Source organism: Talpa occidentalis, unplaced genomic scaffold, assembly GCF_014898055.3.
Source record: "Talpa occidentalis isolate TD23 unplaced genomic scaffold, MPIMG_talOcc4v2.1 talOcc4.6, whole genome shotgun sequence".
NCBI classification, from domain to species: domain Eukaryota; kingdom Metazoa; phylum Chordata; class Mammalia; order Eulipotyphla; family Talpidae; genus Talpa; species Talpa occidentalis.
The window spans coordinates 129,495,794-129,514,902 of NW_023604972.1; the positions used below are offsets into that span (position 1 = coordinate 129,495,794).

General features: G+C 34.1%; 1 protein-coding gene across 5 annotated transcripts in view; it reads left to right on the top strand.

Annotated features, from left to right (window-relative positions):
• The window catches only part of CDH12 (cadherin 12), a 783,460-nt gene that overhangs the window by 694,469 nt on the left and 69,882 nt on the right, over positions 1-19,109 (top strand). For 4 of the 5 annotated variants that reach the window (XM_054687850.1, XM_054687851.1, XM_054687852.1 and 1 more), the window contains 2 exons: positions 8,860-8,979; positions 18,755-18,922. In XM_054687850.1, the coding sequence (XP_054543825.1) occupies positions 8,860-8,979; positions 18,755-18,922 (288 nt within the window). The remainder of the gene's footprint in view (positions 1-8,859; positions 8,980-18,754; positions 18,923-19,109) is intronic. The other variant, XM_054687853.1, reaches the window with a different exon arrangement.

Sequence of the window (19,109 nt, forward strand, 5' to 3'; positions counted from 1 at the left end):
CAGAAGCAGGATAGGAAAATCGAAGTGATGCAGTTGTGGATCTAATGTGTGTTAAAAGAAGTCCTGGATTCAGGAGAAAGCAAGATTGTGTTTAATATAAAGAACTTTTGGAAACATTACCTGAAAGTGAAGCAGTGATTGAGTTGGTGTGTAGTCATACCTAAAGCAGGCTGGATTATCGAAGTGTGGTGAGCCCGCCATGGTATAAGAACCAAAAGGAAGCGTTTCTTATAACCAGTTTAATTGATGCTGTGTAAATCTTTCATGAACTTCTGATATGCATTTCCAGTTCTTAGATGAAAGGCTCAGCATTGTTACCCCAAAGTTAATTGGGTAAACTCTAATTTCTAGTAGGAGATGATTCCACAGAGAGGTGGTTTGGGAAACTGATGTGCTAAATTTTAGAAAAATGAACAGATGGATAGAAGATTCTGCATATCAGTGATGTGCTGAAATCCTATAGCCAAAAGATTAATCTGTAGTAATGAGATTGTTATTTTGAAAAGAGGTGAAATTGGATTCAGTTTCTAATTCTGTAAATTACTGGAATTGGAAAGAAACAGGAAATCTCATCCCTTTGTTATAAAGTTGAGAATTTTAGCAGCAGCCATTTTGATATGGGCTCCATATAGTCTGTTATTTTGCTGTTTATGTACATTAACTTATGTAATTTGATGCATAAATGAATTCCATATAATTCTATTTATACTCCCATTTTTAATTTGTAGTAACAGGGCTTAGAATGTTTAAATGATTTGCCAAAAATTTGTTCATTTGGAAGTAACAGAAAATCCCAATCAAACTCAACAAAGTTTCACAGAAAAAGAGCATTTTTTTCTTAAATGGTTAAGACTCAGTGGTTGGGCTTCTGCTAGGTTGGATCAGGACTTTCCATGCCCCAAGACTTTCCATTCTTATAATTCCAAGTTTATGGCTTCTTGTGTGTGACTGTTTCCGATCACATTTTCTCCAATGTGTTGAAATAGTTACAGCTTTTCCAAACATTTGCACACCAGTGTTAAGAGAAAGGGAAAACTTACTGGAAGATCTCAGCAAACATCTTCTCTGGTTTTATTGGCCTGAAGTGCATTAAATTTACATGCATAAACAATCATTATTGGGAAGGGAGTTTGCATTTGTTAGTTTCAACTTAAACTAAATACCCCTGTAGAGTCAAGATACCGCTAAGATAGAACAATGTATAAGGGAGCTGGTTATAACTATCATATGAACCATTTCTAAGATTCACTTTAGGGGAGGATTTTTACTATCCACTAAAATCGCATCATTACCATTACAGAATCTAAATTTTGATAGCTTGCAAAACTCTCATCTACCAATTTAATTACAAAACTGGTTGCAGCATCCAATATTCTTATTCTGGTTTGTACATACGCACACACACACACACACACACATTTTCTTTTACAAACTAGATAAACAAATTAAAAGATGCACAAAGATAGGTCTTTCCCTTAACATAACACAGTCATTCAATCAAAGAAAACAAATAATTCTAAGTATGTAGGGTATGCATTAAATAAATACTAATTAATTATATAACTGGTTCTTCACCCTTTGGGTAAATGCATTGAGCCAAAAGTGATTTTGTTATCATTTGAGAATATGATGCTACAAAAATATACAAAACACACTGAATTATTGCTGATTGCCAGTGAGTAAATGGATTCCACACTCGTCCATTTAATCATGTTCTGTGGAATTTCCTGATAACACCTGTGAAAATAATTTCCAAATGACATTAGACACAAAGAAGGTGACAGTGAACCATCACTGGAAGTTGACGTTCAGTCTGTGTCACTGGAGCCAGCATTAGCATTTGTATTGGCATTCGTGGTATAGAATTCTTGGCACACATGGAGAGATAAAGTGCTCATAAAAATGGATTCACGTATCCATCAAAGTACGTGTGAATCACAAAGTGTAAATATGTATAGTCTAAAATATTTAGGATGTATCTAGGAGCAAAGTTTTATAACCTTAGAGTGAACTTGGATCCTTGGACTAAATGACAAATTGTGAGTTGAAGTCACTGCATTAGGTGTGCCAGGGGATATTCTGAGACCAGGCTGAGCAGGTCAAAGTTGGAGGCAGAGAAAAAGAAATTTCTCCTGATCCAATCCCACCAGTACCATCCAAGGGGGCATATCCTCTGTCTGTGGGATGTTACGACATATATCTTTTCTAATCCTTCAAAGTTGTGACAGTTTAAGGCAGACTTAAGTACAAAAACACTTTTCTTTTAGGTCCCAAGCAGAGTGGTATGAAGTTGTTATATACTTGTTTTCCTTTTAATGTACTTTAAGCAAACATCTCAAAATCACAATTTTCTAACATAGGAGAGATAAAACCCAGATCAGTATTTGAATAATAAAGTGTGGGACTTGAGTACAAGAATCATTCTAGTGTTAGACATTGGGTATTGTTACTCTATTTGTGGCATAAGAGACTGAAAAGTATTATGAGTTTTATTTTACATTCACTGAAATAGAATGTACTATGTGGGAAAATATAGTTTCTTTATAAATATTAACTCACTTAACACTGCTAGAAAAAAAAAAGGGTAACAATCTTCTCACTTTTTTTAATATATAAGGAGAATATAGCATAAAGTTTAGGAAATTTACTAGAGCTCTCAGTGCTGGCTAGTTTTTGGTGGGATTCAAACCAGGTCTGCCTTAGAGACAACGATGGAGGTCATCCTGGTATCCATGCAGCTTCTACCAATTGAAATTTTCTGAGCAAGTTTTGCATGACTGGGATTCCCAGTTCTGGCTACTCATGAGGCTACTCTGTAAAGATTTTCAAAATTTCTGATAAATGGCTGACCCAGAAAAATTAGACTTTCTGATGGAGGCTCAGAAAAGTTGGTTCTTAATAATCCTTTTAATCGGTCTTTGTGCAGTCCTGGTTGAAGATAAAATGGATAAAAAACATTTTTTACAACTTTAAGTGGCAAACATAGGAATAGAATCCACAGAATGATGCTAAGAACAAGTACCCATGAGCCATGCAGTGAAGTCTAATCAAAATTGTTTAAACACCCAGTTACATTAAAGACTAAATTCACCTGCTGAATATCTTTGCTTAATAATTAAAATATTCTTTAGCAGGTGTTGTGTTTCAATATCTTGTAGTATACTGTTGCTTTGTACTATTTCATAAATATGGACACACATTCACTCTATCTGACTTGGTTCTGAAATTCTGCTTTACATTTTTACAATTCACTATAGCTTATCACATTATTTATTCAATAATATATACATGTTTCTTCTAATCCTATTTGAAAAGAAAGCTCAGTGTGCTTGTCATTCCTTAACCTTTTTAATACTACTGCATTATATATATTTTAATTAAGTAGTGTATATTTAAGGCAAAGGCAAAAAGAAAATTTAGGTGGCATATGGAATCTCTCTTTCTTTTTCAGTCCTGAGAAAGGTTAATGTTATACATCAAAAAATATTATATTTACTCTTCTCTGGTATGTTGCAGTTAAATCCTGCATATACAATTTTCTAAAATATAATGCTAGTTATTTTTCTTCTGGGTCTTGAGTGAGAACAATCAAGTTCATTAGATCCAAGACTAGGGCCTCCCTGTTGGTACAAGGGATTAGGTCTCAGTGTTATCAAGCTATCAGCAGCCACTAAGACATGAGTTTGTCCCCTGGCCAGGAAGTTGACCCACATGGAGCAGCAGACCTCTCCTGTTTCACCTGCTGCTCCCCTCAGCAGTGCATTTCACAGATCTGCCTGTTCTGCTCTCCACTCTGTCTCTGGTGAATCATAACCCCCCACACCTCTGGCCTGCACCCCAGCTCTTGTATGGGCTTGTATGCATAAATAAATAAAAATAAATCTCTACCAAAAAAAAAAAAATCCAAGACTAAATCCCAATTTAGTATTTAAAAAAAGACTCAAAGCCATAAGTCATGCCAGGTTGCCTACTCAGTCTATTGTGTACATATTTGTGTCATGTGTATGTATGTGAACATATACATACACATACACACATACTATACATCTAAACAAATAAACATTTAGAACTTCATGACAGACACTGGATGTACAAAGAATGAAACTGGCAGGGCTCTTGATGGAAAAGATTTCTGCAGTTCATGAGAAGAACACACAATATATTGCATTTCAAAAATAAAGATGTGCTAAAACTATGGGAATAAAAAGGAGCGGGCAATGCTCTCTGCTTAGGTGCAGAAACACAGGGATTGACAAAAGTGATAGCAGAATTGGGACATGATGGGACAGTAGGATTTCTCCAGATGGTTGGGGTGAGTGTCCTCCAGACAGCAGGATCACCTGGGGCTGAGAACAGAGGTATGAGATAGCCCCATGAGCAGTAAGTACATATGTGGCACCACAGCTTGGGGCCCTGGCAGCACAGCTGGAAACTAATCTGCAAGGGACACTGACACCCATGAGTCAAGCTCTCTATAGCTTGGCAGTGAGTTAGATGATTTTTCTTTTGATACACTAGAAATCCATTATTTTAAATATATTAACTTGCTTTTTTAATGGAAGAAAGTAACATGATCAATCTTCTGTTATGGGACAATGACTCTGATTCTCCTGGGGAAAAGGAGATGCAGGAGAAAGCAATTAGGATGCTTTTCAGCCTTGCGATAGTGAGAGTAAGAATCCAAATCATTTGAGACCATGGGGGTGAAAAATACAAAGAACATTCAATGAATAGACTATCCTTGTACATTGGTGAAATTAAAAAAAAAGATTTTATAGAGGTCATAAATTAATCTACTTATATTTTCAAAGTAGTTCTAAAAAGTTTGTTTTATTTAATACCTCAAATGCAAGAAGAGCATAGAATATAAAATTGGAATGTTAGAGAGAGGCTTGACAGGATAAATAATAATGTATCATATCACTTTTATTGTGTGTTAAGAGGAGTGCCTCGTGCATGGTGTATAGCACTGAGTATTTCTTGACTGATAGAAGATATGAAAGAATCAATAAATTAATACTTTAGCTGAAATCATGAGTTAGCAGGACCCAGTTCTGTCCCCTCTTCACTGTCATTTTAGCTGACAATATGCTTTAGTAATAATGAGAATGATTTCAACATCACTGGGCTTCAATTATTCAATTTTAAAAAGTAAGCACTGTGTCAGATTATTTCTAAAATCATTCCCTGATCTGGATATTTATCAATGAAGTCAAATAAATGAATCATGGATCTTACATGCCACATATGCATGCAGTAGTAGGCAATATAAAAAGCCAGCTGCCTTGCCTGCTTTGGACAGCAGAACCCACATTTTTATTACATAAATTTTAGCATTGGGATATAATCAAATCACTTAATCTCATCAAACACAAGTATAGAATAATATTTTAAGATATACATATATATACACATACATATATGTGCATGTGGATATTCATATATCAAGGAAAACCAACTAAAGAGGCCACAAAGAAAAAAAAAAAGTAACTATATATAAATTTAGAATAAACTAGTAAATGCTTTTCATAGATGGATGGATAAACAGAGTAAAATGGGTTAAGAATATTAGCCCAGTTTACATACCTACACACACATACACCCATACAAACACACTAAAAATGACCAATAAGTATATGAGGCTGAAGTTCACTCAAAAATATTAAAAATGCACATAATAATGGAAACTAATCAGAATGTCAGAAAATACATGAGCTTGGTAGGAATGTAAACTAGCACAGTTGCTGGTAGTCAACTTGACAATATATGTTAGCAAGTTAATTCATTTGCTCTTTAACACAGCTATCCCAATAGTGGGAATTTACCCAATTCAGAATTGTTCATCATAAAAAACATAAGACTGCTCCTGTATTTGAGGGTGTTGTTGAATATATTATCTCCTTGTTCACATCGACACACCCCAACCACAGCTTCCTGTTCCTGCCTGTTGAGTTTTCAATGTTTAGTAGTGTCAGGAACTGGTGTGCAATACAAGCATTAAGGAAGGCAGTTTGGAGATTTATGTTCTTCAGGCAATTAACTGAGTTTTCCTGGTAAAGGGTGTGTGTAATTTCTGTGTTTTGCATTAATTTGGTGAAAGTCATGGAGCAGTCAACAAAACAAGCTGTCAAAACAATGTTCAATTGTGTTTTTGTAAAACCTAAGAGGTAGCTCTTAGAATTTTTGAAAAATTTGCAATAGGGTATAATTTTTTTTAACTAAACAGAGATAAACTCTACTAAGCAGAGAGTCATTTTTGATAAATGTAAATGAAACTGAACAAATATAAGTACAATTCTTGTTATCCAGTAGTGTATGAAGTCGAATAGAATGATATCTACCCACAGTTTTGATGACTCATGGGAATACTTCTTATTTTACTCCTTTATATATTTGAGCTTTAAGTAAAGAAAAGATTTACATAAAGAATTCAAATCTACTTTTGGGAAAGTATTGTTTCTGTACACAAAGCAAAGGTACGTATTAATATTTTTAGAAATATAGAAAATATCATCTAACGCATCTTTGTGTTTCTTACTGTAAATATGGTATGGGTTAGGGAAAAGTTTATAATTTTGTTACTAAATATTTCTTAGAAAATATAGTAAAATAGCAAATTTTTTTATCTTTTTTTTAAAGATTTATTTATTTATTTACACAAGCACTGGGTACAGTCAGAAGTGCGGGAGGGTGAGAGAATTCACCAGAGCCAGAGGGAAGAGCAGAGCAGGCAGACTGACAAAGTACACTGCTGAAGGGAGCAGCGGGAGGCAGGAGAGGTCTGCGCACCACGTGGGACCCTTGCTGGCGGCCAGGGATAGAACTGGCGCTGCAGAGGCTATGGGCAGCTTCCCAACCCAGCACTCAACCACTGTGCCACCGGGGAGGCCCAATATTTTTTTTTCTTAAATATATTATCAAATGTGAGAATGTGATAGCAAAGATCCAGTTGACTGATTAAAAGTCATGCTGGGAAGAGAGGATGAACAAGGAGGATTTTTTCTTGCAACTGTTTGTTACAGCATAAAGTGAATATAGTTTTGATGAATCTTAACAACAGCTCAGGTCCTCCAAGTTCAATTAATTATTGATGACCGTGTAAATATAAGTGCTGATGCTGTTGATCATTTAGGACTTCTTAGTAATGTTCTCCTACTTTTCTTGCAGAAGTTTCCGTTCTTGGGAAAGGCCAATATTTCAATAACAAAATAAAATTTTCACTGTTAATATAGCTAGAATTCACAAAAGCATTCAAAGTAAAACATCTGATATTGTTTTTTTTTTTTTTTTAATAGAGGCATGTTTTATTTATTTATTTGTTTGTTTGTTTTGTTTATACATGCACTGGGTACAGTCAGAAGCGTGGGAGGGTGAGAGAATTCACCAGAGCCAGAGCGGGGAGCAGAGCAGGCAGAAGGACCGAAGTACACTGCTGAGGGGAGCAGCGGGCGGCAGGAGGGGTCTGCGCGCCATGTGGGACCCTCCTCTGGTGGCCGGGGAGCAGCCGGGGATCGAACCGGCGCCCCAGAGGTCGCGGGCAGCTTCGCAACCCAGCGCTCAACCGCTGCGCCACCGGGGAGGCCCAAACATCTGATATTGTATATAAAGTTATAGTTTCTTGTTTTTCCCATGACGCTAACACTTATTTTTATTTAAAGCAAAAGTAGAGGTGAAGAGAGGTTTCATTTGCATAACATTTAGAGTAAACATTTAAGACTTAGTTTATTCCCATAGGTACTGCTGAAGAAGAAAAGTCTGATGAGGAACTGAATGTAAAAGAGAATTTTATATTCTCAAAGCTGAGCGGTTACTTTGAATGTCTCTGAGACAAAAGTTTTGATCCTTTGTGCAAATTTGGGCCTACCCATCTCTCTCTTGTTCAGCAGTTCTGTAGTTATCTAGCTCCAACCATTAGTAACATATTTATCTTATTTATATTAAGCTTGATACTTTGGGTTACACCTTTTTAAATTCAGAATAGTGACATCAAACTAAACAGTGAGGTACTTAAAAAGTACTAGTAAGGAGCGTTATCATAATAAATATATGAAAAAATACAGAAAAAAAGGCCTTTCAATTTTGCCTGGTACACAAATAACTGATTCTCAAAAACTAAGAAAAGCTACAAATAATTTGGTTGGTCTCTAATGTTTTTCTGTGTTGAACCCTTAGGTTAATTTAGGTTTTAAGACTCAGAGGTGCTACTATAGCTATAATTATAATTATTAGCAGTCCTTCAATTTCTCATGTATTCTGGCCTAATTAAATGCTTTTTTAAAAATTGATCCCACATTGGTTTACAGTGCTGTGTGAGAATCACAGAAATAAGGTTATACCCCTTCGGATGCAAGTTAACACGCTATACACCCCACCAAGGCACCCAAAGCCCCCATCAAACTATTATTTAGTTGTTTTCTCTTAAATTTCAAAGTTTTTACACCTTCTAATTTTGTCTAAATTTTGGGTAAGACTTCAAACACTTAAACTTTTCTGTTGAAATTGTAACCATGAAAACTTAACCATAAAACATCTGCAGTAAGCAGATATGTTAATAATGTAAGCAGTACTTTATTTTGTTGGTGTGTGAATCAATAAAGCTATCACAATGACCGTCAACTCAATGACTAGCTACCAGAAATGGACACAACTTATAAAATATTCTCTGCAGTGTGTATCCTTGTACTAACAGCTATGCTACTCAACATTTTGGTTTAAAAAGTCATGCTCTGACATCATATACTGACAGAATCATTGAGTAATACCAAATTCCAAAGGAAAATGGTGTCCAGCAATTAATAGATCTGACCTTGAGGTCCGTAAAAAAAAAAGATGTTAGAGTCATATTCTTTCATTTTCCAGGTGCATATGTACTCCAGGTCAAAGCCACAGATGCAGATGACCCTACCTATGGAAACAGCGCCAGAGTTGTTTACAGTATTCTTCAGGGACAACCTTATTTCTCTATTGATCCCAAGACAGGTAAAATTTTTATGAGAAACCATATTATGAGCACCCTTTAAATATTTAAGCTGTAATTAAATCTTGGCATGAGAATTTGCCTTTTCTAAAGAGTTGCTTATTCAATGTACTGCACAATAAACAAAGGAAAATCAGATCTTTCTTTTTCACCCCAGAGCTATTTCTTTGGGGTTAATATATCTATATTTTTTATATGTAAACTATTAGCATTTGTGTCAGGTTAAGATTTGTTAGAGATTCTCTATATGTTTTTTTCTTATATTTTAAAAATTATAGACAAAAATTCTTCTGGCTATAGAATACATATAGTTTTAGGGTTTGTTTTTATTTTCGTTTTTTGCTATTGGGTTACACTTGGGACCTTATCAATGTATAGCTAGATCATGGAACTTCTATTGCTATTTTATCAAGGGCTATGGATGGTAAATTTGAATTAATACAGACTTCTCAGTGGTAGGGTAAAGGACAGAGTTGGCAAACTTGAAACACCAAGATCATTAATTGTTCTTTTTGAAGCCAGTCTCATTTTTTTAAGTCAAACTATAGAAGTTACAGTTTTAACAATTAAATATATGAGAATCTATGGGAAGTACAAAAAGGACAGGAGGATGTGCCTATGCAAGACTTTCTATTCCCTTTTAAATAAAATGAGGTACCCTGTTTCTAGAGGATTTGCTTTTGAATATTGAATACTTCTTACGTAAATCAGATACTTACCAGTGATCAAAGTGGATGGTCCATGTCAAGTTAAGCAGAGACTTTGCAAGCAGTTATTTTATCAACTCCTATAGAATACATTCTATTTTATCAACTCCTATAGAACACATGCATGTTGAATTCAATACTATTTACTACAGTAGCTTAACCTAATGGAACCAATTGTTAATGTATATGGGGATAAGCTACTTTTCAAATTTGTAAATACATCTTTAAAACGCTTTATTGATTTAAAAGGTATTGATTTCAAATACTATACATGTAAGTGGGTCAAACAATTAAAAAATTAAACTTCCTTAGAAGTGTGCATTAAAATCTGATCTAATAATTAGATAAGGTTAATTAATACTTAACCAGATATTAATGTTGCCTAGAAACAAGAAGTCAGTCAAATGCAGATAAAGAACCTACAAAGTTTCTGTCTACTGACCTGCCTTTCTCCCCTCACTTCTTATCCTCGCCATCAAACCAGTAGGGAGGAATGGAATAATCAAAAAAATAAGGGAATAAAGCAGAGATATTTCTTTGAGTAGAGCTAAAAAAGTATTGGATGTAGTTAAGGGCAACATCAGCCCTTTAAGAAGGAAACATCAGCGTGGAAGATAAACTAGAATGGTTTAGTACAAAGAAACTCTTTTGATTTGGAAATAGGTTTCAAAATAAAACAGGGACAAATGTTAAGAGTGTTCATGTGATGGTAAATTAAAATTATAAAATTAAAATTAAAATCAAAATTATGGTGATGAAGATAGCTTGGTGATATCAGTGTTAAGAAAGTTTTGCTGTTGATACTATTTTACTGTGGGAAATAATATACTTTTGTGAGGTGGGAGTATTATGGGTTGCTTTTTCTAATATAATTTCCTTTTTATCTTAGCATAGTATGTAATGAATAAAACAGAAGTATATAAAATAAACATAATCAAAAGGACAATGTATGTCCTTAGATTTCTTTAGCCTCTGAGAAGCACTAACTAGTCAGGATGGAGGTGATGAAAGAAAGAGAAAAGAAGACATGCAGAGATTGGGGAAGGATTTCAGTATTAGAGAATACTTATTGGTTATATTACACTTATAATATACTTATTAATTCACCCCAAAGTGTGGGAGATGAACAATTAAGGTTTTAATGTTGAAATACCTGCACATAGAACTAAAAATGACAAAATAAATTCATGCAAAAATGAACTTCAATTCAGAGCAAAAATTAAGAATTTAATTACTGTGGTCAGTTAAATACAAGACAAAACAAAAATTATATAAGTCAAAATTCTTGATCTCCCTTTAATTTACTTACTTGATACCAACTTTAGATTGATTCCAACACCTTCAGAAAGTATTTTACAAAACAGCATGCATATTGTATATTTATAACATGACCTTTATAATTTGGTACATATATATTTGTACACTGCTTATAATTTAGAGCTAAAGGTGGAGCAATTCTGGAATAAACTATGTAATAGATTTTTCTAAGCATTGATTTTTACTGGAGACAGAAGTCTTGATACTAACAATGCCTCAAACCACTAGACAGGAAAAGAGTGGATGATGATGGACTTCATTAATAGAATGATAATTAGTTCTTCATGCACAGAAACCATTAAGAAGAGTTTTTGTCAAATTTATCACCTTGTGGTAGATATGAGTAAATAAAAAATCAAGGGTAATTGCAATTTCCCAGAAATAGTCTCCATTTGTTCCAGCCATATAGCTTCCTTTTATGATTCCTTTTGCTGTTGTTAAATAAAATACATGAACACCTATTATTATCTAAAATTTTCCACATTTAAGTGTATAATACAGTTTAAAACAATTTTTAAAGGCAGAGTCTCATCAAAACTTCTGGCATCTAAATATGAAAGGATAAATGAATATTATCTTTTTTTATTCATTTGGAATGAGAAAATAAAAATAGCCCCTTATTTATATTGCTATTAGATTTGCATTGCTATTTATATTGCTGTTTGGTTTCATATTTACTATTATTGCTATTACTTATCCTAGCATCTCTATCATGACCAAGCATTCACCAAATGATTATGGTGACCTTATTTATAAATAATATAAATTAATACATTCTTTAAAATGAACCCAGAGATAATAGTTCTTTTTAAAACTGAATAGTTTGGCATTATTTGGCATAAATTATGAAATAATTTGCTGGAATTTAAATTCTAATCTATTCATGTACATATCTCAAATAATTATTAAATGATATTTTAATCCCTAAAGTATAAATAAAATCTGTAAAATATTCAACACAATTTAAAGTTTGTAAAAAGTGATTATGCCTTCATATTGGCAATCTATTAGTTTCATACATTTGTATATTTAAAATATTTGTAATATAGAAAATCTTAAATGATAGGCATAGTGATATTTTATTCAGTGTATGAAATCAAGATGCTAAATATTCCATAACATTGACAATAGAATTACTTCACTTAGAAAGACAATCATTACTATGAATATTTTACTTTATTTGCTCCATGCCTTACTTTATATTTAAAACTCTTTTAAAGTATTTAAATTTTCCCTAAATATATTCAAAAACTAATCTAGGTTAATCAATATTGCTATTTTGTGTCTTACATGCTGAATATATTCTGTGTTTTGCTAAATGATCTGATTCCTAATTGAAAAAGCATGAGATACAGCTTTATTGCAATAGCATTTGATATCTTTAAATTTTTCTATTGTACATTACACATAACTTAAAATTTAGTATTTTCACATTTTAAGCATATAATTCAGTGCCATCAAATGCTTACACACTGTTGTGCAAATGACACACCATCCGTCTCCAGAAATTTTTCAATATATAGTTTATCTGGATGTGTTATCAAAATCAATGAGTCCTTTGTAAGTTTCATTTTATATATTTAACTTGCAGTTAGACTAAATAAAATTGTTGTGGACAAACTAAAATTAATCACTATACCATAAATATTAACATGGATAAATACTAATAAAATGTACACATTAAATGGATAAAAATAATATAATGTATATAGTAATATATTGCTATTAAATTATGTGACTGCAATTGTCTTATGAATGTGAATCTAGAATTGTGCATAGAGCTATTCCCCCCTACTTTACTCTCCATTTTGATATTTTATGTATTATGATCCTGTCCTAATTTTGGGTTTTAAAATTTTATTTATTTATTTATATATTTTTTAAAGATTGATTGATTGATTGATTGATTTATACAAGCACTGGGTACAGTCAGAAGCATGGGAGGGTGAGAGAATTCACCAAAGACAGAGCAGAGAGCAGAACAGGCAGACGGACTAAGTACACTGCTGAGGGGAGCAGCAGGTGGCAGGAGAGTTCTGTTGTGCCATGTGGGACCCTCAACTGGAGGCTGGGGATCGAACTGGTGCTACAGAGGCTACAGGCAGCTTCTCAGCCAGTGTTTAACCGCTGCGCTACCGGGGAGGCCCTAATTTTTTTTAATTATTATTTTATTATTTTATAGTTTTTTAAATTTTTATACCATTGTTCATTTTGATAAATATTATAGTGGTAACTCAGAGAACTAGTATTTTCTCATGATTTTTGTTCTTTAAGGTTGTCTAAACAGATTTTAGACAAATTAAAATGACAAAGACTGTGTCATAAAAAAAATATCCTCCATATCTTGACTTCATTTTAGGAATTTAAAAGTATGTTTATGTTTTAAGCCCCATTGTAAAATTAAGGCATAAATAAATCATTATAATTTGAGCTAATATTTTATAATACTGCATAAATATTTACAATGTTTTAAAGCTTGTAAATTATTTTGCTATTAATTCAGAATAAATTCTTACAGAATTCAGATATAGCATTTCTGTTGGTGAGTGAAACATAAAATAGCGTCTTTCTTTAAGGACAAAATGAAAGAACATTTGGTTATGCAAGTTGTCTCTCCTTAAATACATTTTGAATTGAAACAAGAACTGATAATGGGCATAACAAGACTAGGAAAGTAGCAGACACTATTTAATATAAGAAGAAAAACTGTCAGGAAAATTGATCATTGCAAATATTAAACACATGGTTTTACCTATTTTGTAATATTTTGCATGTATGTCGTTAAATTATATGACTAAAAATGCACTGCAATGATTTCCTTGGATAAGAAAATCTGCACTGTCATACTTCACTAGAAATCTAGGCAAACTCCACTTGTCTTATAGAAATCCTGGAATGCTCACATCAGCAGATAGAATGAAGAATGTTTGGTTCTGAAAGGGAAATACTCCAGGGGCATGTGATACATGCCGTTAGGAAGTTGTCAAGCTGTCGAATAGCACTAGCTGTATTCTGCATTGTTTGAGAGGAAAAGGACTATAGGTGGCTGGTTTGAGTTACAAGAAGAAGGGATTTGGGATTCATATGTTAAAAAAAAAATATGTTAGTGCTCATCTGTCGACTAGAGGGGCACCTCATGAGACCGTGAGCTTCACATGGCTGGGAGTGTTAAAGAGACAAGTTTTGAGATAGTGGTGCTGCTGTGATAAATTCATTTTATGTACACATCTGTACCAATGGACTGACAAGTGTTTTGCTACTGGGATACTGATATGAATCAAATAAATCCTCAAGTAGATCATCTATTGCAGGGGGAGATCAGGTTCTTAGAAGATGGCCTCAAATTTAGTACAGACACAATTCCATGCCACATAGTATAATTGTCGGGCTAGCTATTGGCTGATGGGGATGGGAGTGACTTCTAAGTCCTAAATCATAGCTAAGGCTATACATTAGCTATACCTTTTTAAAAACTGCATGTCTCACATGTGTAGTTATGGACACAAGATTTTTGTTAACATTGTTTAAGAATGTACTAGCTTTTGAAAAATCCATTTCACATTTTAGACTAACCTAAGATTGTAATAGAGTAAAACTGATTCACTTTTCCTGTGATCTGCAAAAGCAGGTCTCTCATTAATTTTTAAAGCAATTTAGCTACAAAATAGAAAAAAAATACATTGTCAGTGCTAAAGTTAAGATTTCTTTATTATTATTATTGCTATTTTGCTATCTATTAGCTATTCCTACAAATGTGTGTGTAAAATGTCTTTTCTAAAACTTCCTCCAGATCCTTATTTAAAAAGGTTAATCATGGCATGGACAACATTGTAGTCTATGAGCTACTAGGAAGGATCTTTAGATACGAAAATAGCCCTTAATCAAGAAGTTTTTTTTGTTTGTTTGTTTGTTTTTGGTTTTTTTTGTTTTTTTTTTTTTATCATTTCACACCAGCTATACTCTAACAACTCCATCTTATTCTAAGTTACTTTATGATTTTTGAGGTTAATAATGACCAAGATTACTAGTTATATATTAAATCATAATCTCTCTTGAAGAATACATGCTGATTTCCCATGTATTAATTTAGCTCTTACTATTTGTCAATACATTCCTTCACTATATCTACTGTGTCCCTAATATATAACCAGAATTGCTAAATGTCTTGCAGGAAGATCAAAATAAAGATGAAACCACCACTTCTAGGAATATGTATTCCACTTGGGAAAACAAAAAACAAAGAGTAAATAAGGGAAATATATAGTTTTATAAAAGCAATGCAGTTTTTATTTATTTTTATTTGTTTTTTAAAGATTATTTATGCATATAAGAGCTGGGGTACAGGCCAGAGGTGTGGGGGGTGAGAGGATTCACCAGAGTGGGGAGCAGAACAGACAGATTGACTGAAGTACTGCTGAGGGGAGCAATGGGCGAGTCAGGAGAGGTCTCTTCAACCTGGCTGGCCGGGGATTGAACTCTGTGCTGCAGAGGCTGCGGCCAACTTCATAAGTTGCGTCCTAACCATTTGCGCCACCAGGGAGGCCCAAGCAATGTAGTTTTTATAACAATAGTTTTTATAATGGCTTATAATAGCATTATAGAACTAAGGAGAGGATGATTAAAGAGAGAAAGGGCATATGAAATATTGGGGAGCATTATGTGTAGTAGACAGATAATGATCTACCATATATGTCTGTGCCCCAATCCTAGGGACCTGGGTAAATATATTGTTACATGGCAAAGGAGAAATAACGTGACAGATGGAATTAGTGTTGCTAATCACCACCCTTGAGGTAGGGAGATTGACTTTTATAATCTGGGTGGGACCAAATTAATTATGAGCCCTTTTAAATAAGAGGAAGCAGCAGTGTCAGAGTCTAAATATGATTTAAAGATGCTATGCTGCTACCTTAGAAGGTGGAGGAAGAAAGCCAGGAACAGGAAGTTTGGGCATCTTATAGAAGATAGAGAGCCTTTAGAAGGGAGGACAGCCTGCCAAGATGAATTATCCCAGCAAGACCCATACTGGACATCTGACCTCTAAAATTGTAAGATGATAAGTCTGTGTTGTTTCAGTGTGATAATTTGTTACAGAAGCAATAGGAGACTAATCCAGAATAGAATTTTAGATAAAATGGCCAAGTCTGAGGGACAAGACTTTGGAGAAAAGGTATAAAGGAAAGGGGAGAGTTTGTGGAGGTGTTAAAGTGTTAAGTGAGAAGGTAGCAGTTATGTGAGGTCTTTCTCTGAGCGACATGGGCATCTTTGAGTATTTCAGAGCAGAACTACCCAGTGATCTAGTTCATTTTTTAACCTTACCACGATGGATGTGCTATTGACCCCACCATTTTGCTGCTCTATTGACCATATCATGATGGCTGTTCATTGTCCCCACTGTGGTTGCTGAATGGAGAACAGATTGCTGACTCAGGGCTCCTTTGAAATCTAATCTTCAGTGTGTGGAGACTAGCATCATTCATTGGTGGTCATAGTGTGTAATTATCTCTAATTCTCTCTACTATTATCATCTCTCTGAATAGTCTTAGATAACAGTTAACATTTTCCTGCTTATTGAGTTTTATTGACATATTATGTATGTTTAAGATACACAACCTGTTAATATTATACACTTATAGATTGCAAAGTGATTAACCAAGGTTGTGTTGGTTTTCACCTCCAAATGTCACATTATTATCATTTCCTTTTTGTGATGGGAACATACACACGTCAGCTTCATATGCATGTGGTTATTCAGTTTTCCCAGCAACATGTATTGAAGAGACTCTCCTTCCCCTATTGGGTATTCTTTACTCCCATGTCAAATATTAGATAACCATATATATGACCATTTATTACTGAACATTTGTCCTGTTGATTTGTGGTGTCTATTTTTTATGATGGCACCATACTTCTTTATTGCAATAGCTTTTAGGATTGTTTGAAATCAGAAGGGATGATGCTTCCATATTTTTCTTTTTTTTTTAAAGATTTATGTGTTTATACAAGAACTGGGGTACAGGCCAGATGCATGGGAGGGTGAGAGGATTCACCAAAGACAGAGTGGGGAACAGAACAGGCAGACTGATGAAATACACTGCTGAGGAGAGCAGTGGGTGGCAGGAGAGGTCTGCACGCCATGTGGGACCCTCGCCAGCTGGCTGGGATCAAACCAGCGCTGCAGAGGCTATAGACAGCTTCACAGCGTGGCTCTCAACTGCCTGCGCTACCAGGGGAGGCCCTATTTTTCTTAAGACTGTTTTAGGGCCTCCCTGGTGGTGCAAGGGGTTAAGCACAGTACTATGAAGCTATTTGCAGCCACTGCAGCACCAGTTCGATCCCACGTGGCGCAGCAGACCTCTCCTGCCTCACCCGCTGCTCCCCTCAGCAGTGAATGCCAGTCTACCTGTTCTGTTCCCCACTCTGTCTCTGGTGAATCCTCTCACCCCCCCACACACACCTCTGGCCTGTACCCCAGTTCATGTATGCATAAATAAATAACTCTTTGGGAAAAAAAAAAAAGACTGGTTCAGCTATTTAGTCTTTCGAAGTTCTGCACAAATGGACTGAATTAAAAGGGTGTCAGTACCAACCCATGAATAAAACAGGAATAACAAAAAAAAATGGAGTTTGTCTTTTTTTAGTATTCATTTACTGCCAGAGGTGAGAAGATTTTTAAGATCATATGTCTAAATTAGCAACACAGTAGCATTTGTTAAGAAAATAATAGAACAGATAAGATGGACATGTACACTCATTTCATCATTTGGATGCTGTGCTCTGTGTTGACAGCTGATATTTTTTCTTATACATAATTTTAAAGAAACAACACTATCAAGTTAGGACAAATGGTCTGCAATCTCTCACTAAAACCAATGGCTATAGATTGTAATTTGTTATAAAATTTATGTAAGATTTTACTTGCAACAGATCCATAAGATTTCGGTTATTTCACTATGAATAAATATAAATGTAAATTAGTTTTACATTTATACACAAGGACAAAAATGTGAGTAGGATATGTAAATATGTATATATGATCCATGAGTATAAGTTCTGTTATTTAAAGATTTATTTTTCATTCATTCAGCTAATCATTTAACTAGTCTTTTGGTCAACACATTCTCATGATTGTTTTTTAAATGGCAGGCATTGCCTGAAATGCTAGAATATCTTGCTAACAAGAGAGACAAGGTCCCTGCAATGGCAAAGCTTAATGAGATCTAAATGAAAAATGTGTGACCAAAGTAATTCAGAGGAATTCTAAAAGACAAACTATATGCATGGAGATTTTTCATGCATATAAGTAACAAAGTAATATATTTATCCTAGGAAATCAAGAATGAAAAAAATGACGTTCTTTAGAAATCTCATTCTTAGTTTAACTGTTCATATTTTGAATATATGTTTATTCTACATGTTGATGTCATTATCTTTTAATGATTCTATCATTCCTTAAAATTCATGTCTAACCTAGTTAACAACAAATACTGATTCTCTTTGAGAGCTGATATTTGTTATTTAACTGTTCCACAATGCTGCACAGAATTTTATCATATGAAATTCATAATAATAAATTATCATTTTCCATAATTTAATTATTTCCTAACCATTGGATATTTTTTTAAAGCATACATAGATTTCATTAGCCATATCTTTGTTAGTGAATCTAGATAGAATCATTTTCTTGCTGTGGACTATTTTGTTTTGCAAAACACGTTTGTGATATTTATACTTGTTGTTTTTTTCTCTTTAGGTGTTATTAGAACAGCTTTGCCAAACATGGACAGGGAAGTCAAAGAACAATACCAAGTCCTCATCCAAGCCAAGGATATGGGTGGGCAACTGGGAGGATTAGCCGGAACGACAATAGTCAACATCACCCTCACTGATGTCAATGACAATCCACCTCGATTCCCCAAAAGTATGTTCTTTCCCATTAAGTCTATATTAGAGCAACTTAAAAAAAAATTCTTACATAAATTATAATAATTTTCAGACTTCTGATCATTAGGAAGTGGAAAATAATGGATTAATATGACATTTCTTTAGTATTTTAATTTTCCATTCTAGAAATCCTGTGCAGAATGACTCCTATGATTCCAGTTAAA